This window comes from Cyprinodon tularosa, unplaced genomic scaffold (genome assembly GCF_016077235.1).
Source record: "Cyprinodon tularosa strain WSP-4 unplaced genomic scaffold, ASM1607723v1 ctg215, whole genome shotgun sequence".
In the NCBI taxonomy this organism is placed as follows: domain Eukaryota; kingdom Metazoa; phylum Chordata; class Actinopteri; order Cyprinodontiformes; family Cyprinodontidae; genus Cyprinodon; species Cyprinodon tularosa.
In genome coordinates, this window is record NW_024038800.1 from 906,190 (window position 1) to 932,022 (window position 25,833).

The 25,833-nt window shown below is 38.4% G+C and overlaps 1 protein-coding gene and 1 long non-coding RNA gene across 3 annotated transcripts in view; one reads left to right on the plus strand and one right to left on the minus strand.

Annotated features, from left to right (window-relative positions):
- The window catches only part of LOC119784006 (immunoglobulin superfamily member 5-like), a 41,170-nt gene extending 30,496 nt beyond the window's left edge, over positions 1 to 10,674 (plus strand). For both annotated transcript variants that reach the window (XM_038285815.1, XM_038285816.1), the window contains exons 7-10: positions 3,263 to 3,287; positions 3,904 to 3,992; positions 7,767 to 7,831; positions 10,450 to 10,674. In XM_038285815.1, coding sequence (XP_038141743.1) covers positions 3,263 to 3,287; positions 3,904 to 3,992; positions 7,767 to 7,831; positions 10,450 to 10,560 — 290 coding nt within the window. In that variant the 3' untranslated portion in view covers positions 10,561 to 10,674. The remainder of the gene's footprint in view (positions 1 to 3,262; positions 3,288 to 3,903; positions 3,993 to 7,766; positions 7,832 to 10,449) is intronic.
- An 11,330-nt stretch (positions 10,675 to 22,004) lies between these two features.
- Positions 22,005 to 23,298, minus strand: LOC119784008. Its single transcript, XR_005280885.1, has 3 exons — positions 23,090 to 23,298; positions 22,186 to 22,302; positions 22,005 to 22,054 (listed from the first exon to the last, which is right to left on the minus strand). It is a non-coding gene; the product is annotated as an uncharacterized LOC119784008 (long non-coding RNA).
- Positions 23,299 to 25,833: the final 2,535 nt, after the last annotated feature.

Here is a 25,833-nt window from a genome sequence, read left to right on the forward strand (position 1 = left end):
AAAAAAATGCACGTTCAACAATTGCTCTTAGAGGGGATTGTTTTGGCGCATGGTTGTTGTTATCTACTTAATGCAATTTAATCTGGAGGTATTGTCCTCGTAACTTTACTCAAGAACTACGGATGGAAAAAAGCTACTAGCTAAAGCTTGTAGGGATGTCCCGATGTCATATTGATATCAGATATTGGCAAGATATCAGGCAAAAGGATACTATCAGATTATATCATCCTACAACTGAAATATCAGATATTAGCATGCTGGTAAAAATGTTCCACTTCTGTCAAATTCCATTGGTTATTAGTTAATGTATCAGTTGCTCTTATACTTATTATTGTTGACTATGGTTCTCTGTTTGAATAATATCAATTGATCAAACCTTTTTTTTTTAACATTCCATACTATGAAAAAAAGTAATAAGAGTTGTTTTTCATCTGGATGGTCAGATGTTAACTGCCATCCAGGTGGTTTTTTCCTGCTGCATATAGAGCTAGTTTAATAATAATAATAATGAATTTTATTTATCATGCACTTTACATTTGATTTCAAATCTCAAAGTGCTACAAAACAAGTTTAAAAGACCATAACATTAAAAACAGAGTAAAAAGACAGTCATTAAAATCAATACATTAAAAGGCATACGTAGCCTATTAAAGAAAATCTAAAATCAACAATTGTAGGAATTTCTAAAAAGGAAAGTTTTTAGTCCTTTCTTAAAACAATCCACCGTCTGTGGGGCCCTAAGGTGGTCTGGGAGGGCATTCCACAGACGGGGAGCTGCGGCTTCGAAGGCCCTGTCGCCCATTGTTTTTAGCCGTGTCCTGGGTGGGGCCAGACGGTGCTGTTGGCCTGACCGGGTCCGGGAAGAGGTGTGTGGTGTGAGCAGTTCAGTGAGATACATGGGGGCCGCACCGTGCACACAGTGATGGGTGTGCAGAAGAATCTTGTACTCTATACGGGCGTGAATGGGCAGCCAGTGTAAAGTGTGAAGGATGGGAGTGATGTGCTGGTGTTTCCTCACCCTCATCAGGACCCTGGCAGCGCTGTTCTGTACATACTGGAGCTTCTGAAGGCTCCTGCCAGAGATCCCGACGAGGAGAGCGTTGCAGTAATCCAGCCTGGAGGAGACGAAGGCGTGGACGAGCTTCTCTGCAGCAGGGAGGGATAGGGAGGGACGGAGTTTAGAGATATTACGGAGGTGAAAGAAGGACGTTTTGCAGATGGAGGTGACATGATTGTCAAAGGAGAGGTGGGGGTCAAGCTTGACCCCAAGGCTTGTAACAGAGGGAGAGAGGGGAATGGTATGACCACAGAATGAAACAGAGGTGAGAGGAGAGGAACGGAGTTGATGAGGAGTACCAGTTTTAGTTTAAAAACCAAATCACAGCAGTCTCTAGTTTGTTCAGTTACGTGATGCAAACTTATCTTTAATTGAAAACCATCTATATCGTTGACCAAGAAGCAGGGACCAGTGGAAAAACTACAGCAGTGTAGCTTTTTCATATAACCCTTTCACAGTGGCTGAAAAAAAACAGTTTAAGCTTGAGCACAATTGCCTTTTAGATGCATTGGGAACAACTCACTGACCTGGCAGCAACTCGGCATATAATGCATGTCAAAATTGCCTCAGCTCTAATGAGGATGCTGTGGGAACACCAGACCCGGTTCAACACGCTAATTTTATGCAATACCATTGGACGTCACCACACCACGCCAGTCGCGTCTGATCAAACAAACCGAAAACAACTCTGTCTACACTCTATAAAGATGGTGCAGCACTGGTAAAAGGGATGAAACAGTACAAAGCGCTGACTGCGCCCTGGCTTCATTCCATGTTGCTCACCATTATTTACTTTCATTATTTATGTCGCACTTGTGAGACCATCAACATTTACCCAACGTGATGGCGTCACCAAACATGCAGCTGTAGGGAGACAGAGGCCATGCAGCTTGCCAGCGAGGAGTTAGACACTTTTTTTTTGCCACTGGGAAGAGAACAAAATGCTGATTGTTTGCTGGTCGACCCACGTTTGAAAAACCTGCGATAACCCTCTAATTTCAACGGTAAAGAGGCTATACATTCAGCCTCTGTCTGTGCATACTCACTTGGTCAGTGGTTTCATTCTAGACAGTAATATAACTAATCTTTGATAAAAAGCCAGTTATCTTTCTTACATTTTTAATTGTTATTGTAACAAAAGCACGTTATAACATATGTAGACTAATCGTACTCCTCTTGCAGCAGTAGAGGAGATTAATAAAGTACGCAGCCATTCTTGAATAGATTACAGAAGTCTTTGATTAGTTTTTTTATTATATCATATGACCAGAGGGCACGTTTTCTGCCCCCTTTTCTTCTCACATGAATGGTTATACCTCCTGCATTCTCATAATGTGACTATCATTCTCAATATTATATCATTAGGAATAATACCATTTAGCATAATTAAGGCCCAGAGGTTATAAAGTCTGTGCTTCTTTTTTGTGGGAGGAGGAGGGCTCTCTGTTTCTGTGGGATAACAAGAATACTGCAACATTTTAACACAGGGTAATCCCTTGCACGAATTCTGGACCACTGCTAAACGTGGCTTTGGTTTGGATCTAAAGGATTAGCTCAAAGCAGCTGTGACCTTTGAAGTACCTAAAACGTCTCAGCCCTCCAATACTGTCCTTGCCCTAGTCATAAAACTGTGAAGGAATATCCATAATTTAAATAAAGTTAATAGGGTGTTTCAAATATCAAAAAATGTGGATACCAGAAGGCAGAACACCTTTTTGGGTAATTTATATCACTGAGGTGTGAAGCCTGCTTTCAAAATATCAAGAAAGGAGATTAGATCTAAAAGAGGAATTTAGTTAATGACAGCATTGAGTTGAATAACAATATTAGGTGAGGTTTCTTTATTTGTAAAAGGAGCTTAAAACCCTCCTGAGGTAAGATCCATCTGCAGCTTTGTAAGGATGCAGCCTGTTTTTCATGACCACCAGCATCTTTAGCAAATGCAGCTCGTAAAGCCATGTTACAAAACTCATAAATGCTCAGCTGCAGCTTTTACTGCTGAGGTACAAAACCAACTGGAGGCAATGATACCAACGCAGGGCCCGAAGCAAATAAACAGCAGGACATTTACAGCTTTCTTATTGCTGTACTGTAGATGCTGTGGGCAAGCTGAGCCGTTCCAGGCACAATGCTATCATAATCATAAAGTTAGCACCTGATAACTCATAATCCTGAACTTTATCAGGTTTTTTTTGTCTTTTTCAGAAAAAAAGCAGCAGGAGGTGATAAGGTGAGATTTAAATGCTGTTTCTTTTGTACTTCCTTATGCAGCAACATTTCAACAAGGATTTAAATAAAACTACTACCCTAAAAAATGTTGAGCTTCCATTAATCGTTGACGTACAGCACCTTCTCTTGCTGCACAGTTCATTTATATTTAACTAATTTGAAGACTCAGCGTGAATCTTTGTTGATATGCTAAGCCAATGTTTGAGACTGAATAAGCCCTTATTGATCCTTGTTACGAAAGAAAATTAAGGACATGAATTAGAAATGACATTCTTTAAATGGTCTTTGTCATTTATAAAAACTTCATTAAGATTTTTATTGTCAACGCTAACGCATTAAACATTTTATATGTCAGCATTTTTCACTTAAATGAAATCCAGAGCCACAGTTGAGGAGTTTTGGTTGGCTCTAATAAAGCTGCCTGAAAAATATGATGATGCTCATTTTTTATCTGTCAGTGCACTTTATGCTGAGGACAATACAGACGGCCTCTGATATACTGCTGCTCTAGGGGAGTAGAAATTGTCTTTTCACAGCAACATGGCTTCTAACAATGTGACTTGCTTTTTAAGCTAAAGGTTATCTCTTTCATTTTCCATCCTCCTGGGCTTTTGCAGGTTCAACCAATCGCATTATGGAGGGAACCCAGTTGCCGAGGCGACAGGCGGGAATGTGAATCAGGGGTTTTCCAGTGAGGACTCAACAGGTGAGAAAATGCAAATAAAACAGAAACAGCAAAATTGAGTACATAAATGATTCATTTAGATTTTATTTTACGTTTACTATACTTTCATTTAACAAGCAGTGAACAGAACCACGTGTTTATTTTTTTGACATCCAATCTTTGCTATGTTTCCTATTAGAGCATCTTAATTGCCTGCTGGTTTGTTCTGTACCATAACAGCTGCTAACGTACAGGAGCCTCCCAGTCTGCATCATTTGAATTCAGGATGCAAGCTACCTTTATTTAAAAACTATTTTGTGACACAAACTTTAGCTTCACAATAAAAATCTAAATATTAGGTTTGTGCAGTCCTGTTGGAAAATGAAATTAGCATCTCCATAAAGTGCTCAAAAGTTTATTCAAAGATGACTGATTTGATCTTTTACCCATTTTATCTTCATAACCTATGATTTGCCCAAGACACAAGCTAATTAAAAAAACTGATTAGGGCCCCTGGCCAGCTAGCCCCCCAACTAAAATTTACTGTTATGTGTTTTTTTTTTTCTTTTGCATGTATAATGATTTCTAGATTAATATAATTTGATTATGAAATTATGCATTTTTTTGATCAATATATCTCATATAGAATTAATTAGTTATACATAAAAAACATTTATTGGTCTTTGGGTCAGATTAAAACACAGACAAAGAGGGACAAGTGTAGCTTTCTGCAAACTTATCTTCAGAGAACAGAACAGTGATGAGAGTTCAGTTGCTTCAGAGATTGTCATTATCTCCTTTCTATCTCTTCTTTCTTTCATCTTTTCTCTTTTGTTTTTCTTTTTTCCTTTTCTTCTTCTGTAAATCTGCTCTATTTACATTGCAGTGTCCATATAAACTGTGAAACTCCCTGCATAATTATAATAAAGCAATTTATATGCATGAAACAAGAGGAGCTATATGGCAATTGCCATACTGCTACACTTGTGAAAGGAAAATCTGTTGGGCTCTTTTTGGCATCAAGACAACTATTCTTATTGCCACATTGCCAGACAGGACACTGTAAAAAAAAAAAAAAAAGCAAAGATGACCTTATTTACTCACCTGAGCTGTGAATTTTACCTATCTATGGGTAGATCTCAGGCCTCTCTGGGTTGCTCTGAGGCTGGCCTGCATTCCCCCTGTGCCTGTTGCATCTGCAGAGAGAAACTTTTCCAATTTCAATTTAATAAAAACCTACAGTACCTGAGATCTTTCATGTTAGAAGAACGATCCAGTGGGCTGACAGTGAGTTAGTATAAGCAACAAAGTTTGCTGCCTGATCGCTTAAAGTGATAACAGGGATGATATTAAATAGAAAACCTGGAAAGCAAAGAGCTGAGAAAGAACCTGTGTAATATACAAAGGTCATACATGCGGAAAAAGATCATTTATGTTATCAGATAGGTCAGTTAGGTTACATACATTTACAGAGTTTTAGGTGCTAACAACTAAACTTTTAACTTAGATTTTTATACCTTGATTCAGGTAAGTTTTTATTTCTGTTACTTAGGAACATGTTGGATATTTTATCATTATTTAGATTCAACCACATGTGCTTTTGCACAACAGAATTTCTTATTTTTATTTATCAAATCTATTTTATTTGTTGGCATACATGCACTGCAGTTTATTTTTGCATGTTGCTTTGCAACTGCAAGTCACAAAAAAAAAAAACTATATGACACTTTCACTGTAACTACGCTACTTACTCATTTATGTTATTACTTTTAGTAACAGTAGATTATAGATACAAATAGGATGCTGTAAAAGCACTGCTAGAGCTGGTGTAGATTTGTAAATGACATGCTCATCTAACTATTGATTGCAGAATTTGATGTTAATGACAGGAATAAAATATCCTAAATTCAAATTTGGTTTAGTGTCTAATTGAAGGTTGTGGTCAGCCCTGCGACACCCCATGAAATCAGAAACTTCACACTAGACCTCAAGTAGAAAGGATTAAGTGCATCTCCATTCTTCTCCAGAATATACCTTGATTTCCAAACAAAATTCAAAATGAGCTTTTACTGCAATCAAGGACTGGGGATCAATTCTTAACGGTTCAGCCCATTTTCTCTTTAGTCCAGGTAAGATGTTGTGGATATCGTCTCAATCCCATTTACAGAGTCCTTCAATGGCAGCTTCCAAAGCTCTCACTTAATCAACAGTCCATGGCAGACCATATAATAATTCTGTTTTAAATTATTTTAATTTATTTCGTTTCATTTGATATTCTTGTTCAATGAGAAGCAGAATTTATTTTTAAAAGCTGTAACCCTTAATTATTACAAATGAACAGATATGAATGCAGGAAATGTTCACGCTTCATTAATCTATCAATCAAAGTTTATTTATTGAGCACTTAGTGACAATCCAGCTGGTGCTCAAAGTGCTTTACATGTTCGGACTGCTTAGCTAATAAACATTTCAAAATTAGGATGAATGCATAGCTGTACTATTCAAAAAGAAATAAAATACAGTATATAAAATATTTACTTTTTGAAATAAAATACATAAATAGTAGAGATATAATCTGGACGCATCTAGATAGGTGAAAACACATCAGCTGTAACTAAGAAGAACTGTAATTCATTTGCAATGTTAAAAACCCTGTATCTGTTATATATATAGTTATTAAATAGATTTCTTTATCATTCACACAAAGTTTTACTTACACAATATAAATACCCTTACTTTGAAATGTTATAACTCTCATTTTACCTTTTGTAGAAGGCAATTTCATTTAGAAAAAACCTTGATAGTATGTTGCTTTGATGAAAAAAACAATTAGTGGAAAGGTTTGTTGATTTTATTAGTTTCTATTTATATTTAAATTCATAAAATTTATTTGGAACTAAAAATTGTATTTAATTTCATGTTTAGCAATTGCTTTGTTGTGTGATACATGGTAGCTTGTTTGAAATATTTTCAAAAATAGATTTATCTATTATTTGTATTATTATTATTATTATTTGGTAATTATCTGAAATAAATTATTTTCATTCATTCATTCAAGATTGTTTTCCACTTTTTATTTTGCAGAGGCTGAACTGCTAAAGCCCCTAACATTTCATTTTATTGTTTCAGATATTTTTTTATATTTTTTCTTAGCATTGGGTCCTGCCTCAGCAAGGCAGGGGCTTTTGCTGACAGATGTAATCTGGGGCAGTCGTGCACCTCCACACTTCTCCTGCAAACCATGTAAACTGATGAAGCTCTCTAGCATCACTCATTCTGACTGCCTTTGAGACCTTCCTTCTCCAGTTGAGCCCTGACAACGCGGTGTCCTAGATTTACAGGATTAATTTAGCATTTTGTTCCCTCACTTGGCAGTTTTTCACTTCAGCTTTGAAACATGGAGCCAAAAAAAGATAGTGGTGTTTCTCTACATTTTTAAACATTTCTTGATTTTAATTTCACATGCGTACTTATCTCTAACTTTTGTTTACAGCAAAAATACTCCCAATGATTGTTTTTCACATATGAAGCCATTTCTCTATGTGTCAATCCATTTTTTATAGAATATCATATATAAAATGCTCATAGCAGTACCTCTGGCTGAAAACTGCAACGATCCTTTAAAGTCATCAAGCTTCTGAACCGTATTTATTGTTACTTCTTCCACCACTGGTTTGGTGAAGCTTTACAAACCTTTGTCACATAGAAAAACATTTTTAATGCCACCTGAGTCTACCTTTAATCTAGTATGAGGTCTACAGTGGTTGCTTCAAGGAACAGTTCAGAAACCGAACTGAACTGTTTTTCAATCTTCAGGTATGGACAGCGGTGAGTTTATCATCGGAACTCGCAGCCATATGGACTTTGACACCTTCCACCAGGTAATATCCAGGAAGTAAAGTTGGTTTAAAAGGAGAATGACAGCTTAATGGATACTGGCAGACAGAGGAGGAGAGCTAAATAAGAAAGTGACCAACTGAAGCTGAAAAATTGAGTTAGTTCAATATTCTGTTTCTGCAAAATCCTGCCAAGACAAAAGGAAACTACATGATCTGCAGCTCATCAAACACCTTCACAGTTCATTTGACATGATCAAAAACAGTGAATTTAAATCAGTTTACTTTAAAGTAAGTTGCGCCAGATTAAAAGAGAGCAATTGACATTCAAATGAAACACTAAAGACAGACAGACAGGTCCCTTTTTTCCTGTTATATAGAATCTTAAAATAATTTGATATAATAATTCAATTAGGCTTTTATATTTCCAGTGAGCTTTATGCAATCTCAACATGGTATATAATTAAAGTTCCTAAGTGTCTCAGTAATATGTTTTTATTCCATGGGCTGCCCTTAAACAGCAATGTGGTGACGTTTAAAGTAAGAGGAGATGCAAAGGCTTCTTTGACCAGAGGAAGTTCTGTCACAGCTACACTGTGACACTGGTTCATGGGGGAGCATTAACAGAGGCGTGCACAGACATTTTGGGGGGCAGGTGCTCAGGAGGGGGGGAGGGCACTTTTTAGCGCACGTGTAACACTTAATTATAAAAAAAAATAAACGCATGTTGAATGAAATTTGACTTTTATTTGTAACATTCTCTAAACGTAAGTTTTTAATGGAAAAAAGTCACATCACCAACAGAACAGACTAAAGCATACTTCTTTCATCTGGCTCATCTCCCTGTTTTCCCTCACCCATCTGCTCTCCCTCATCCTGGTCTTTTTCTGTCTCTGTGTCTTCCCTGAACTCTTCCTCATCTCCTGTCCGGTTATATGTTGATGGTATAGAGCTTCCCTGCTGTGACTGGCTACAATATATTAATAATAAACATCATAACAATAATAATAATAATAATGATAATAATAATAATAGCTTTAACAAATATGCCACATTAGTTTAAATAATGGGCTATTAGGGCAACATGACTGGAAGTCTTGTCACGTGGATATGACTTATGGTAGCCTACAAAATAATAGCTATTTTAATACCTGCTGCACAAACCACTTAAAAATAAAATGTGAACAGCTTTTAAGATTTTTCAATATGATTAACCCTCCTTTCTTGGCATTGTGCTGCAATTACTAAATCAATATACAATTAAGACAATAAAGAGACCAAAATGTGTTAATTTATGTTGCCTAACAAAACCTATACAACAGAAAACGTTTGTCTTAACACATAGATTTGTACAGAAGAGGATTAGGGCCACTGAAAAAAAAAAAAGTTAACTGATTTTTAAATTTTATTTCAGTTTAACATGGGAAATTGTCAGAATTCTGAGATTAAAGTCAGAATACTGAGCAAAAAGTCAGAATTCTCAGCAAAAAGTCAGAATTATGAGAAAAAAGTTAGAATTATGAGATTAAAGTCAGCATTCTGACTTTTTTCCCATACTAAACTGAAATAAAATTTAAAAATCAGTTAACTTATTTTATTTTTTTTTTCAGTGGCCCTAATCCTCTTCTGTAGATTTGCAATTGCAAACTCTACCAAAATTATCTGTAGCCTATGTGGTCGTCCTCACGTTATCTGTCATTGACTTGGGCTACAGTGTAAAACTTTCAGAATCAGAATCAGGTTTATTGCCATTGTTAGTGAAGGAGTTCACAAACTAGGAATTTTTTATGGTACAATCGTGCAACATGAAACATATAATATGGAATAGGTAAATAAAATTATAAAAATATCTAAAAACTGTGGGTATATGTCATGCAATAAAATAGACTAATGTATACACTTAAGATAAAAAATATGGATAGAAAATATAAAAAGTAAAATAGCATCTTACAAGGAGACAACTAGTTTATCAGGTGACCAGTCGGCAAAATGCTTGTTTGGTGCTGCTGAATGAGACATTTTAATGCACAACAAAATGATTTGCTTGATCTGTATATTACCTGGCTAATGGGGCACGGGAGAAGCAGCCTGTCAGCGACCGTTCCTGCTATCTGAAAACTGCTATGATGCTGCGCATCTGGCATGCCCTGCGGGCGACCGCGCGAGTTCACGTGACAAAGGAAGAGAGAGAGAGGCTGGTCGGGTGTGCGCAAGTAGGTCGGTCATTTCGGGGCATTGTTTCAGTCGTTTTTAATGGCTCAGGTTTTCAAAAGATCATTTCAAAACCGACCTCAGTAAAATCTTAATAATATTAATAATAATTAAAAAAAACGAGTTTCAAAAGGGCATTTTCTTTGATAGAGGGCAAACTTCCTAGTGCTTTAGCACCACCTAGTGTCTATGTGTGCACGCCCCTGAGCATTAATATGAACGTGTTAGAGCATGACATTATTGGCTGGAATACGGTGCAAATGAAATGTGTGAAAACTGCACATGTGAAATTGCCTTCTTCTCCAATTAACCTCAGACATGGAGAAGCTCTAGACCAGAACCCTAGTTTTTATTTGCTTCTCGATGTTAACGTAGATCCAAAGAATTGACTCTAAAGAATAGAAGTTTGCTTCTTTTTGCTCTGTATAACTCCAAACCTGCTGTTTTTCCAGGTCCCTGATGTTGTACACTCCAGCAGCCTCTCTTTGCACACTGAGGGCCAAAGCACAGAGTTTCAAGAAGACGGAACATACAGCGTTGTCAGAAGAATTACCACAGTTTAAATACTTTCCTTTTTTGTCATTTACTGTCAACGTTTTATACTTTCTGAAGCAGCACAATAGTGTGATATTGAGCTTAATGTATTTCAATAAATGGTTATTTTAGATGTGCTGATATTCTCTGCATATTCTTTTATTACCTATTCAGGCCAGGGTAATTCATTACTCACTGTACTTTTTGTTAGATGTGTTAACAGCAATTTTTACTCAGCTGAGAGTAAAAATTAACCCTAGAAAAATAAATATTTAAAAATCCTGCAGAACGACTGAGAACTTTAATATTTCATGCCATAGATTGCCCTAGGATGAAAAGGACAGGCTTTTACATGCTGATAAGTAAAGATATTTACACATTAAATAAAACTTAGAAAGCAAAGAAAGAAAGCATTTAACAACAATGGTTGATCATTTTAGTATCTTCATTTAAAGTTTTGTCTAACAGGTTTTGGATTCCTAGAGTAATTCATCTTCAGCCCCATCATTATAAGTTTATTGGTAATATTCATCCCATTAGTTTTTTTAAAACAAATTGAGTAGTAAAGGTTTGTGAGAGCATTGCCATTGTGAGAAGTGCTGCTATGTCAGTACTGTTGTGGTAATGCATGTAATCCTCGATTTATCTCTGTGTGTTATGCTTGATTAAACATTTACATTTCTTAATGGTTAGAGATTAAGAGGAATGGTTTGGTAGAGATGAGGAATATACATCTACTGGACATTACAGGGTTTCTTGTACTTTTACTGATTATCTTGACATGAATTGCCTGGGTGCCTGTCTCGTCAGATGTACAGTAGAAGTTTACCCTGCGACTGGAGGGTTCAAGCCCCAGCTTAGGCTTTTAATGTCGCCTGCATAGAGCAGCCCGCTTCTTTCAGTGAGACCCAGGGCAGCTGTGGCCACAATGTAGCTTGCCACCATCAGTGTGTGGATGTGTGTGTGTGAATGGGTGAATGACTGAATGTGGTGTAAAGTCTCCTGAATTGAAAAAACTCTATATAAGTACACGCCATTTACCATTAACCATTTTTCAAAGATCTCACTTACTGCAAATGAAATTTTTCTTAGATAACAGCAGATCTCTCTTCAAGATCACAAACTTTTGCTTGCATTGTAAACTTCTAAATCTATTAAATAATTCTCAAAACCTCTAAAAGACATTATAAGGGAGTTGCCTACATATTTGCATATCGGCAAAAAAATGTACCGGTATGCACATTAGTGAGTGACTGGGTGAATGCCACTCTAGTCTAAATATCTTAGTGGTTGGTATGAGATTTACGGTAGTCAATCTACTATTTAAACTCACCTAGGATTTAATATGTCATTTCGTTTGTTTTGCCTAAGAGATAAGTTAATGGCTGAATGCAAAGAGCCCCTCTGCCTTGGGGCTCTTAGCTAACTAGCAATTCAACCTGGAAACCTCAGTATACTATGAAGCGCACGGCTAATTTCAGCAGAAGATAGCAGCCTGTTAAACACAAACCCAGAAGAAACATGCTGTAGTGTCAGGGAAGCTAGCTCCCAGCTATAGGCTAAATCCACTCTAACCCTTATACTTTTGATGTTTGAGAGGAATTTTCACCAATTTTAAGAGTGACCCTAAACTCTGCACCTGCTTGTTTTGGTTGAGACGAAAATATAGGAATTTCCTGTCTAAAGCTCTATATGCCATTAACTGGCTCTATTTCGGAAATTATGCAAAACTTTGACTATAGAAGGCTGCAGTCCCACCCTCCACTTTGGCATTCAGATATCATGTTTTTTCTCATCTTTGCAAGAATGATTTCTATTCATAAACCCAGTTGCAAAATTGCTATGATATTGGCATGTCAAACATACTGCAAATGCTGACAAAATGCATATTTTTCTATTGTGTAAATAAATATACAAATCAGGAACTTTATTAGGGAAAACCCACCTGCTACATGTTGAGGATCATTTTCCCTTCAAGTTTTCTCTAAATCTTTAAGTTTTGTTAAGTTTTGTAAGATACACTCTTTAGAAATTTGAGTTGCTATTGACATAATGATGTCATGCTGGTTTTCTACTGGACTGAGGCTTTTGATTGGGGAGGCCTCTGAAGGACAGTAAACTCATTTTCATAGTCAATAATTCAATTTAACAGAATTTCTGCTTGTAGAGATTGCGCATTATCAAGCTAGAAGCAACCATGAGAAGATGTTAACAAAATCTCTTATTTTCCATTCTTGGTGAGGCTGTGCTACATATGGGCTTGGTTTTATGTTCAATACAGACAGAGAAGAGTTGTTTGTGGTATCCTATTGACCTTGAGGTCTGACCCGTTGTGCCTTTACTGGTGAAGTTCAACATAACCTGCATGCCCATTTCTCTTTGATTTCTGAAACCAATACGATTTTCCACATAACTGCAATGTAATACTGAACTAATTGAGTTTCTGAGTGCTTATCTCTCCACAGGGGTCTGTGGCATGGATTTACGTTTGCATGTTTTTGATAAAAAAAATTTTCAATGCATTAAAATATATTTAAAAAAAAAATCATAAAAAAAGAAACCTATAAATGAGATGATGGCAAGTAGTGATCATAGCATCAACAGATCAACATTTAAATACTTAATACACGGAAACTTGTGTTTGGTAAAATGTTTGGTTTTGTAGTGACAGCATGCATGCCTGCATTATTAAAGGTAGCATGCTGACATAGTTCCCTGTTCCTCTCCGTTACCAGATGGCTGACACAAATCCTGAGTTTGGAAATCACATCTTGCCAGTGAACGTGAAGAAAGTGTCCCCCCCCTCTGCCCCAGCCATGCTTTCCTAGTCTGTTTTGTGCAAACAGCATGCTAACCTTAGTGTGCGGAACAGACAAACGATTAAGCAGATATCCACTTCCCTTCATGCATGTATCAGAGGAAATACTAAGCAAAGCAAACCCATTAGGGATGAAGAGGGAAAATTCTTCTGTTAAGGAGCATCTCCTTAGTTACCTTTACACAGTTCTGTATGTAATTAGCAAGAAACCACTGCTATCACTTTTTGCTATATGAATAAAACAAGTGGAAACTTTGCTTAATGGCTCTCTGGGGAACAACATGAAGTCTCCAGTGGCTTGTTATTCTCTTCTTTCCACTTCCTGTTCGCCAGGGTCTATTAGCTATCCAAGCACTGAAGTGCTGCTAGGAGAGCAGAGCATGTTAAAGCCTCAAACTCACTTTTAAACAACAATGCTGGGAACATGAAATCATTCTTCTTATTAGTCATGTATAAATCAACTCTTAGTTGGAAAGGAGGACTTTTGGGTGTGTGTGTGCGTATGTGGGTGTGTTGGGGGGGTATTTTTAGTTATGAATACTCATACAGTGGATAGTCATGCTGATGTTCAGTGCAGTCAGTACAGCGCTGAGAAAAAACAGGCTTAACTGTATCTACTGCAGATCAAGACTCTTTGCTTGAATTAAGTACTGAGAGCCACAAGCACTCTTTGTTCCTATTTCAAATATATACAGAGTACATGTGATACAAAAAAGGCAGCAGATGGAGAAAGAGAAAATTAAATAACAAAATCAACAAGGACTGCAGTTGTTATAATGAACTGAAGCCTTAATCCTCATATCTCCAAACGAGCATCTCTGCACCTCCCATGCACGCACTGTGAGTTTCCATCAATATATCTACCTTGAGAGTTTGCCTCAGTTATTTTGTTATTTTTTATTTCTGCACATATAGAACCCAGGGCCCACCATTGAAAATGAGTGACTTAAACAGCTCAGCTTTTCCAAGGCTGCAAATCCAACAACTTGATGAAAATGATTTAGCCCATGCAACTGAGACCTACATTTAGCTCCTTTTTTAAAACTATTTTTCACTGCACAAAAAAATTGCTAGTTACTTTAAAAGTGTCACTGTTGTTCACAGAATTACTGTGAATTACTCAACTTTATTGAGTCTAGTGAAATAAGACATGGTATAATGGTTACATACTGCTGCATAGTAATATTAATGCTAGAGATTTGTGATTATGACTGTTTACTCAGAAAGAGCATTATTTTTTTGCTAATAGGTTATATCAAGCTGTTGATATATATAGTTATGCTGCTATAGGCTTAGACTTTTGGAGGACACAGGGACCCCTATTTCATCATTCTGCTCTATTTATCTATTCTCCCACTCTGGAGAATCTGTTAGTTCAATCTCTAACGTTCTGCTCTCTCTGCATTGTTTCCTACTTTGCCTCACCTGTTCCTGTTTGGCTGTGACTCTATCCTGGAGAGAACTACCACCTGTGCTGCTGCCATCAACACCTTTGTTTATAGATGTTGGAGATCGGTCTGTTTTCCAGTGTAGTCCTGTTTCTCTGACTGTGACTGGCTGGATGTGCTCTCTTCATCCCCTGACATGTGAGTTGGCTCAGAGCTCGTCTGCCTGGCTGCGTGTTTCCTGGACGGGGCCGCCTTTTACAGCTGCTTTTTGTATCTCTGCTTCTGTCTCCTTGAACCCCAGTCGGCCTCAACAGATGGCCGCTCACACTGAGCCTGGTTCTGCTGGAGATTTCTTCCTGTTAAAAGGGAGTTTTTCCTCTCCACTGTCGCTACAAACATGCTTAGTGTGAGGGATTGCATTCGAGTCAATAATCAACTGGTTTTCCTTAGATAGAAAACTTTGAATCTATCTATCGGCTGCTGCTCTCTGACACAGGGGAGGCTCAGTGGTGTTAATTAAATCCAAACAACATGTACTCCATTAATAAATCTTGAAAAACACAACTCATCACTACAGGGGGTGAAAGCTGTTGTGAAGCACCCTGAAATTGCCAACTTCAGAAACCATGGCAAGAGTTCGGCACAAGATGACTGTTCTGACTGAATGATCACTTTTTCCTCTCTACTCTTGAGGAAAACCCTCTCGATGTCTGGCCACTGTCAGTCAGAAATCCTTAACTATGTTTGTCAAACAGCATTGAGCAGCCAGTTTCACATCTCACACCAAAACTCATTAATTTTACCCCAGATATGGGTTCATACAGCTTTTTGTCCTGTCCTCTCTTTAGGAAGCCCATATAGGCCTTACTTGGCCTGGATGGGCTTCAGCTGGGCATGGGCTCAGAGTGGGCTCTGTTGTTGGGACCCATGTGGGCAACCCATGGCCAGTAGATGGGCTAAACCAAGCATGGGCAATAGGTAGGCTCCAGTTGGGCAGTTTAGTTTACAAATTCAAAATTGATCAAATCAGGCGTTCTATATATAACTGTTTCAACTAAAGCCACTGGGAAATTTTTTTTTTTTTTTTTTTTACATTTTTTTATGTTATTTTAAAAAAGTAAAAAAAAATTTGAATGCACATTAATATGAATGCATTCTGTAGAGAATGGATAAATGATGATAAATGATACATTTATAAATTATTTAAATCATTTAAATATACCACCCCCCTAAAGCTGATGAAAAACTTTATGTCATGATGCTTTTAAGGGATCTGACCCACGTTCAGAAAACCACTCAGAGAACCAAGGGAAAGTTTAACTGGTTTATTGATGAGAACAACAGGAGGTGGAATCTTGAACTCAGAGGAACTCCTGAACTAGAAGTGGAAGGGAAGTTCACAGCGGTTACTTCAATGGCCATAGGAAACAGAATAGAGTTCTTGAGCATGGAGGAAAAAGGGGCTCACGTAGGAGGGGATCTCAATAAAAGCCTTGAATCCAGAATGTGTGAGTTTTCCAGAGGGAGAGCAACTTGGAGAGCGGACAGGTTGGTGGAGTTGGACCCTGAGGAGCATGAGAGCGGACTGCCACTTGGATTTCCGACGGTATCTGAACGGATCGTGTGGAACATCTCCCCAGCTCAGTGTGAACACAAAATATCCCTCCTGGGGGAGAAGGCCAAAACTTCCAGTGAGCGGGAAGGCCTCCTGCCAAAAGGCAAAGACAAAAAACACGGTTAGACTCAGAGAAACGAAGCATAGGTTAGACTCAGCTAATCACGGCCTGGCTAGAGTACCCTAAACTGGCAAACACTCGGCGTCGAGGTAGTGGCAGTCAATGGCTCAAATACTCCCCAGTGATGAACCAACGAGCCGCAGGTGTGCAGGAGGGCCAACGAGGACAGGGCACCACCTGGTGGTGGAGGGAGAGACAAACACAAAACAACCGACACAAACTGGATTCCTAACACTTTATCTCAAAATTTTTATGTAATGAAAGATCAATATGTTTCATAATAAACCTTATGCTGCTGATGGGTAAGTTTCATGGGTAAATTTCATATTCATAGGTCCCTTCCTGACTTTTTTTTTTTTTTTTTTTGCACATTCTAGCCTACTTTTATATCAATACACTGAAATTGTTCTGCTGGTTTTAGAAGTTTCCCAGCTTAAACACATATATACAATGTCTCCATTTCTTTTTTGCATGGTTATAAATAAAAAAATAGGTGCCTAGCTTGAGATCACTAGGCCACTGAATGCAGTTTCCCCTTGAATGGCTGAAGTCGTCAGTCCCCATAGCAACCGTTTTTGCCTAGCAACCCGGGATTGGCGCCAATAAGAAGACGGTTATTTTTTACCTCACAGCAGAGACGGTGTCTTTCGGACAACATAGAGGTAAGAATATGCCTCTAAATATAATAAATACTGGTTTTCAGAAAGTAACTAGTAAAGAGGGCATGAACTAGCTAGTTTTGTGTCTACTGCAGGCCCCCAAGTTCAAGTTTCAACAATCAACTATTACCCAACAACATTAATGCTAACTGTCCCATCTTTTCGAGAATACCATGGGTTTCAGAGTAACAACAACAGCAACACAATAAAAAGCCACAGCTTTAGGTGACCGTAACGGCAACGGGGGTCCTGAGCCGTGACAATATGAGAGCTACCACCGTTAGCTCAGGAGTGGCTAGTGCCAGATAGTTTGCTCCTGGCGGCAACTCAGCGCCTCTTCTGGACTGTAAAATTCCCTCGCTGCTAAATGTGTATCCCATGGTCGTAGGTTTGCATAGGAAAATGTCCCTACCAAAATTTTGGACGAGCCTAATTGTCCCTACCAACAATTTGATGTGAATAACATTTTGATATTTATTGTAATTTAAAAATGCTTGCAGCTCTGCTGTCTGGCGGCTGCTGCTGCCACGCAATGTGACCCTTCCCTTTTCATGTTTCTTTATTTCCTACATTTTCACGTAGTTTTAAAAAAAATTAATCAAATAAAAAGTAAAACCCAGTTTTAAAAAAAAAGTTTTTTTTTCCTGAGTTAGTTCAAATTATACACCTGCTGAGTAAAATACGCTAGCATTCAGTTGTTAGCTAGCTGACAGACTTCTGGTAGAAGTGGAGGAAGAAGGGAAAGACAAGGACAGTGCAAGTGATGAGAATGAAGAAAATGAGAGGTGCATGGATTACAAAAGTGATGAAAGAGATCTTGTAGGAGAAGATATTGAGAACTTATTCTCTCAGTAAGATGAATCAGGTTTGTGGCCAGCAAATAAATCCGAATAAGGACAGAGAGGCTACAGTGAGGACACTGAGAGATCGTGATTTTTCAGATGCCACATGATTCGGACGGAAAACCATTCCCAGGGTATTTGTTGTACAGTAAGGCAAATGGAAGGGAAAAGGTGAAGAGAGACTGATAGACTTGCAGCAAAACAAAAAATGCACTCTATTGTATTCAATGTCTGCTGTTCTCTCGCATGCACAAAAGACCATCCCTTTGTGCACTAAACAGCAAAAATGGCTATGCAATGTCTGATGTAATGGGACACTGAATGTATGACAAACTCCCTGACAACGAGAGCAATAGGGCACACTGGGGGTGTTACTTAGAGTGGAAAATTTTCCAACAGTCTGCAGTCACTGTTACTGGCATTGATTCTCAGTTACAGAATTCGAATCCTGTATGTAGCTTTGTACTTGGCATCAAGAAACTTGCCATTAAGGGTTAAAACGAAAGACCTTCATTGTGATGGCCAAACCCATGGCCACACCTCTGGACTATACATGCACCTTTATTTATTTAATCCATACACATACTTTAGTTTGCAATTAAACTTTATTCTTAGTTCAAATACATGTGTTCTATTTGTAAGCGCGCACATTTAGTTCACTGTATTTATTTGCACTCATTCATATTTCTTTCTGTTTTTGTCACTAATCTGTTTCTTACCTATTGTGCCTAGGAGTTTGGCCAGAAAAAAGATGGCAGTCAGGGTTCAAATCTGCTAAATGCAGAAGGGGGAAATCGGACTGGTCCATCAGCTCCAGCTTAAAGGGGGGAATTTGAATTTTCCTTTTCTAATTTTTTGCATTTTTTCACTTAGGATCTGTTTGCGGTTGGTGTGTTCTCATTTTTCTAAGATATAGATTGTTTTTTTTTTGCCAAACCTAACTGTACTGCCAATGTTTGTAATTTGTGGTTGTTTGTTTAGTTTGAATTACCCCTATTGTGTTAACAGTCTGATCAGCCAGTGTATATATATACCCTTGTGTGTCATTTATTTCTGAGGTCAGTTATGTTTGTTTATGCAGCCAGTTAGTTTGGGCACCGTTTGCTTGAGTAAAATTTTCTCCTTTTCGTTGGCCTCTTTCATGACTTGAACTCATGTATTTTTTGTAAGTTTCTTTGTTGGGTTAAAAAAAAAACAAACAAACTATTTTTGTATTAATTCCTGTGACTCCTCGTGCTTTTCATCTCGGTCCCTCACATTCATGATATCCATAATGGCAATTTCTGAGGCACACAAGCTTTTGCCGTTGTATGATCCACTGCTTAGTGAGCACTTGGAAAAAGTCAGGAACATAAGGAAGGAACTAGACTGACTCATTATCTGACAGACATGGGCAATGTAGAGTCAACAAGTCATCTCCATGTCATGTATTGGTTCTACCCAGCCAATTAACCAGGTGAGTCCAATCTGCACAGGTTAATTCACGGTGAAGATTGGACTCACCTGCTTCAGTGGCTGGGTAGAACCAATACATGACATGGAGATGACTTGTTGACTCCACATTGCCCATGTCTGTTATCTGACCTTCAGAATGAATTTATTGATTTGTGTGGCCAAAAAGTCTTGAACACAATTTAAAAGGATGTGTCAGCTACAATAAAGAAACTGATGACTGGGAGATCAAAGAACGGTTCTTGGAATTTAAGGACTTTCACAAAAAGACAGACAGTGAGATTGCAGAGATGATTAAAAAAGTGCTTCATGAAAAATGAATTGACACATGAGACTGTAGATGGCAAGGTAAGGGAGTCCAAGCCCAGATACTGAAGAAAAATAATTTAGCAACTTTTCCTCTGTGCTTCTCACACGTTATATCTTGTGGGCGGCTTTACACATTCTTCAGTGCCTGTCCAGAAGGCTGGGCCATCTTCGCTGAGAAAACCGGTTGCACTTTGCGTCGCCTCTCAGATACTTCCTGGAGTGCAAGGATCATGGCAGCTAAGCATCTAGTAAAACACCTTCCCTCTGTCATTGAAGACCTTGAGCATGAAATCAAAACATGCAGCCTTACCAATGAAGCCAGATCAGAGGCCAATGGTCTTAAGATTTACTTTGTGTCATTTGACTGCATTGTGCTATTTACTGTCTGGCTCAAAGTTCTACAGTGCATTGATGAAAGAAATTTGATCATCCAGTCTGGAAAATCTCTTTTGAAACAGAAATAGCCAATATCAGTGCTTTTACAATCTCTAAGAGATGGATTGGAGGCCCTCATGTCTGGTTGTGGAATCTCAGTTTGTAAAGAAAAACAGACGGAAAAAGAAAAGGAAGACATTTCATGATGAGTTTCATGATGAGACTTCTCTAGAGGGGATAGCTCAGGACAACGCAGATACAATGTTTAGAAACACAGTGGTTTTCATTGCCATGGACAGCATTATAAATGACTTGGACACCAAGTTCAACACCACTGCAGAAATAGCTGACATATTTGCAGCTATTTTAATTTTGTTTGGAATATTACAGAGGATGAAGTCAAACCTGTGTGCCAGCCACTATCAGGAAATATTCCAGAGATCTTATACCTCACATTGAGAATGAAATAAGACCCCTGAATGCTGTGTATGCTATCTTTTTCTCTCCTAGCTTGTCCCCTCTTGATCTCCTAAATGCCATAAAAAAGTTGCAGTTCCAAAGCATATGTGGAGAGGTCTGCATTGCTTTAAGGATATCTTGTACATTGCCTGTGACTGTTGCTAATGGGGAGATAGCTTTCAGTAAGCTAAAGCTGATGAAAAACTATTAGAAGTCAACAATATCCTAGGACAGGCTTGCAATTTTACCAAGCTGGACTTCAAAGACTTAATCAATGAGTTTGCATGCTTAGAAGGCTTGTCGCTGGGTGCTTGGGGAGTCAAACTGAGCTTAGCTCTTTGGGCCACTGATGGTTGTCAATTGATATGGCTTTGGAGACTAAAGATGGCATAAATGATGCCAGCAGCCTTAAAAATAAGAGAACACAGTGTATGTTACAGTAGCAAAATGGCTGGGCAGCAAAAAATTAGTCAAGCTATTATTTGAGCAGGAAAAGTTCAGATTTGCAGTAGTCATTGATTATTTATTGTTTTCCTATTTCTGCAAGCATGTCCCTTTTACGGGCCCCCAAATTCCTGGTGGCACCCATGTATAGGCTGGCTGCCAACGCCGAATTATAGGTCTTTTTGAACAGCAGTAATAAAGACATGCTTGAGAAAAGGCAGGTCTCATTGTATTACATTTGTTCTACATCATGTCAACCAAAAATGCAGAACATTTCAGACCTCTAGCTATAACATTTCTAGATCTGTTGGGTTTTGAACTTTTGGTGTCACCCGCGTCTCCAAACCTCTCCAAATGTGCCAAATGCTTTTACAATGCTTTGTTTTACTATTTCACCCATAGACTAACACTGAAGCATTTTGATGGCCACAAAATATTTATGAGGCAATTATTTTCCGCTTCTTTTCAGAATCACTGTATATAACAAAATTTAGAATCTTGTCATGATTCTTTCTAAGGCTCGGACCCACATGCAATTAAGCCAAACAGAGAGACACAATATAAAAGTTCAACGGGTTTTATTGAAGGGTATATTGAAGGTTCCTCCGAACTCTGCTCAGCCGGAAACTGGAAGACGAAGGGGAGACAGGCTGTTAGATTCAGGCTCAGTGGGAAATTGGAGTTTTCAATCTTGAAGGAGAGGATTTGTTGCCACTCACGTTTCCAGAGAAGTAGAGACACTTAGACTTCAGTCTGTGTGATGGTCTTCCAGAGAATGTTTGATTCGGTGGAGGGCGGAACAGGGTTTACCCAGAACTCGGACGGAGTTGAATGATGTAGCCGCTGGTTGCAACTCAGTTTTCCTGTGGTACTTGAACGGGTCGTGGTGAAGATGACTTCCTTACTCAGAGAGAGTTCTCAGCGTGCTCAAAGGTGGCTGGATCCAAACCTCCTGTTTTGAATCCCTTGCTCAGTGTAAGGCTCAGTTGATCCCACTTGGGAGGAGGCGGTCCAAAAGGGTCCAGTTTGCAGGAAGGCTTCCTGCCGAAAGGCAAAGGGAGAAAACAAGCGCTCAGTAAAACCCTATGAGATCTCAGCTTGACTAGAGGACAAAAACTCAAAATGTAAAACTCAGACTAGACTCAGAATAAAACAAGGCTTGGCTAGAGTACCCCAAAATGGCAAACACTCTGGCGTCGAAGTAGTGGCAACCAGCAGCTTAAGAGCAGTCCGATGATGAGGTAAAGGCTTGCAGGTACGTGAGAAGGCGAACCGGAGCCAGGTGCCTTCTGGTGGTGGAAGGGAGAAACACAAAAGATTATTATTTAAAAAATAGTAAAAAAATGCCGCTTTTCAAGCTAAAATAACCCCCTTTGCCTTTTCTGAGCTGAATTTTTTCAGCTTTAGGAATTGTAATAAAACTAAATCAGCGTCCAAACTTCAAAAAAATAGTGTCACTCAGCTTGGGGCCGCACGCTTCGATCCAGCCGAGCCTGGTTTCAATTACTGAAGGTTATGGGCAATTTTCTCTTCATGGAATATTTTTATTAGGAATATGCTGGATTACTTTTAATCAGTGGACCCTTATGGATGAGTGGAGTATAAATAATTGAAGATAGGATTTACAAAACGGCTTATGGATGCCTTCAAAGGTATGTAGTTGTGGTTGCTTTGTCAGGTTTACATTTTCACATGCTGGTATATCAGTGTTAATTGTGCTTTGGTGCTTGCTGTGTCCATAAAATGAACTTGGTAATTGAGTTGTGGATCAATCTAAGCTTTCCAATGATGTCTAACATGTCTATGGTGGAAAAAATTGTTACCGGTGAAATTTTATGCTTAACGGTTTTCAATAGGTTTTAAACTTCCAGAAGTTACAATCAAGAGAAGTTCCTGATAGGCATGGCATTAAAAGAGGAGGATTTCAACTATAGCTCCAAAGTGGAGCCGAGTTGTTGTCATTATTCCTATCGTGTCATAAACCATAATAACACTTTTGGACATTGGGAACCAATGCCCATGCATCATATTAAGCATAACCATCATGGTGCCTTAAGATAAAGCAACTGTCTCTACCTGTTTTTTCTTCTTTTTTCCACAACGTTCTGTGAGGTTTACATCGGAGGAACATCATTATGGCCTCATGTCCGGAACCAGATGCTGCGAAATGACCAGAGGCTAACTGGACCCGATGGTTGACATTCAGGACCTAATTGCTGCAAAACAGACTGTTAGCAACATTTCAATTTAAGTTTCAGGAACTTTCAGATGCTTGAAAGGAGGAAAGTTTCTCTAATGTGAAGCAAAAGAACCCCTGATGCGTGTGGCCTGCTGCTATGCTAACTCGTGGAGAAAACCTGAAACCTTCCAAAGGCAGCAGCAGAGTTTTGAAAATCTGGAGCATTTAGGGACATATGTTTCAGTTAGACAATATGCCCTTTTGGTGATTTTGACCATATCATGTGTTTACTGTTGAGTAAAGACATAACAGGCCGCATGGCAGACTGTGCTGTGTTTATAAAGCTAGAACAAGCTTCATGTCTGTTAGCTGCTATCTCACTCAAAGAACTTAAATAATTTATTAACTAAAGGTAAATGGTTCCTGATTAAGTAAATAATGCAATAAAACATTATTATGTTTTATTCATCTCTCCTATTTGCATTTAACCTGACTCCGCCAGATGGATTTGCTGGATTTGCTCCGCATATCCATTTGGAAACCTTCCGTTGAAGTAATTTTGGGAAGGGGCGAAAATACTGGTTAGCTGATTGGCCTATGTTGGTGATAGACAGGCCAAATAAACCAATCAGATCAACGAAGCATATGACGTACTAACAGAGCGACGACGACAGTGTTGCCAACTCAGCGACTTTGTCGCTATATTTAGCGACTTTTCAGACCCCTCCAGCGACTCTTTTTCAAAAAAGCGACTAGCGACAAATCTAGCGACTTTTCTGGTGTCTGCCGTGGGGCGCCTCCCCCCGTCCAGTCCCGTTTTCCCGCTTCCGCAGGAGTCTCTCTCAGCGCTACAGTCAGAGACACAGCATGTTTACCCTCAGCGTCCAGACTGCAAATGAACCGCGCACATGCGCCGGGATTGACGGCGCGGGTTGATCACTGGAGTCAGCTCCCTCAGTTGCTGAACCTGCCATAGAGTGCCTTGACCAACATGATCCACTCTTTCTGTGAGCAGGCAGGCACAGCCTGTGTGTGTGCAGGGAAATCTTATTAGTTAAAAAAAAAACAAAAAAACAATAATTACCATTACCATTTGCTCACATTGTCATTGATTCTTTGTAGTCTTTTTTTTCCATTTAGATTGTTAATGTTAATGTAAAAAACATTTTATGGTTCAAAATGTTCATGTTTTAGCATGATTTTTAAGGTCCTTAGTGGACCACAATGGAAAAAAGGAAAAAGTTAAATAAAAAAAATAAAAAAAGTTGGAAAAAAATAAAAATAAAAATAATAATAATATGTATATATATATATATATATATATATATATATATATATATATATATATATATATTAGGGCTGCAACAACGAATCGATAAAATCAATAAAAATCGACTTTTAAAAGCGTTGGCAACGAATTTCATCATCGATTAGTTGTGTCACGCGATTAATGCGTCAGCCACCGCCGCCGTCATCGCATCCACTTGACTGAAAAAAATACGGCAGAGCGAGCCAGCGCCGGAGGTGCAGTGTTGCCAACTCAGCGACTTTTCAGACCCCTCCAGCGACCATTTTTCAAAAAAGCGACTAGCAACAAATCTGGCGACTTTTTACGGTGTCACTGGCGGCTTTTGGAGACTCTTACGTGAAAGCATGTATCGTTCCTACTCTGCCGTGGGGGCGACTGCAATTTATGGAAGTAAAGCAGAATAAAATCCAGCAAGATCAGTAATATGTCAATTAATTATATGCCACATTTCCATGTAAATATCTGTCTTTGGAGGATGTGTTTTTTAGCTCCCCTAGTTCTCTCATTTTTATTCCAAATACAATTTATAATTTGAATCACAGGGCTATTTTTATCCCTATGATTATTTTCTCAAGTAGCAACTTTAACTGCTTTACTTTCCTGTCTTAAAAGGCAGAACTCTTCTAGTCTTAAAAAAAACTCATTTGTTGAAATGGGGGGCCTATTGTTTGAACCCCTTAGGGGCTTTTAAAAACAAAAATGTCTTTTTTTGCACTTTATGAAACAAAGTACCCTATATTTTGTGGATTTACAGCTAAATTTCTAATGTAAGTTTGCGTAGTTTTAACACAAACATTTATTTTTCATATTGCACCAGTACAGTTAATGAGCAACCTGTACTTGTGTGCTTGTTTGTTCTGTCTAAAATGTTTAGTTTGGAATAAAGAGGTTAATATAAAAAATATTTTTTGTCCGATTCATCGATTAATCAAAAAAATTATCGGCCGAGTCATCGATTTTTAAAATAATCGTTAGTTGCAGCCCTAATATATATATATATATATATATATATATATATATATATATATATATATATATATATATATATATATATATATATATGTATATTAGCAAATTAGGCAATGACGTCATTCAGCGACTTCTAGCGACTTCTTGCACAGCCAATAGCTACTTTCCTTACTGAGGAGTTGGCAACACTGGACGACGAAAACACAACCACAAGCCAGGCTACTCTTGCTGCTCCAGAGCAGTGTTTTGCCCTTCTTTCAGTGAAGAAATACTCTGTAATTCCAATAAAACTTGCTCGATAGCCACGCTAACGCTAGTTTCATCGGCTGAAGCCGCCATGTTCTTTAGACTGAACTGTCGCCA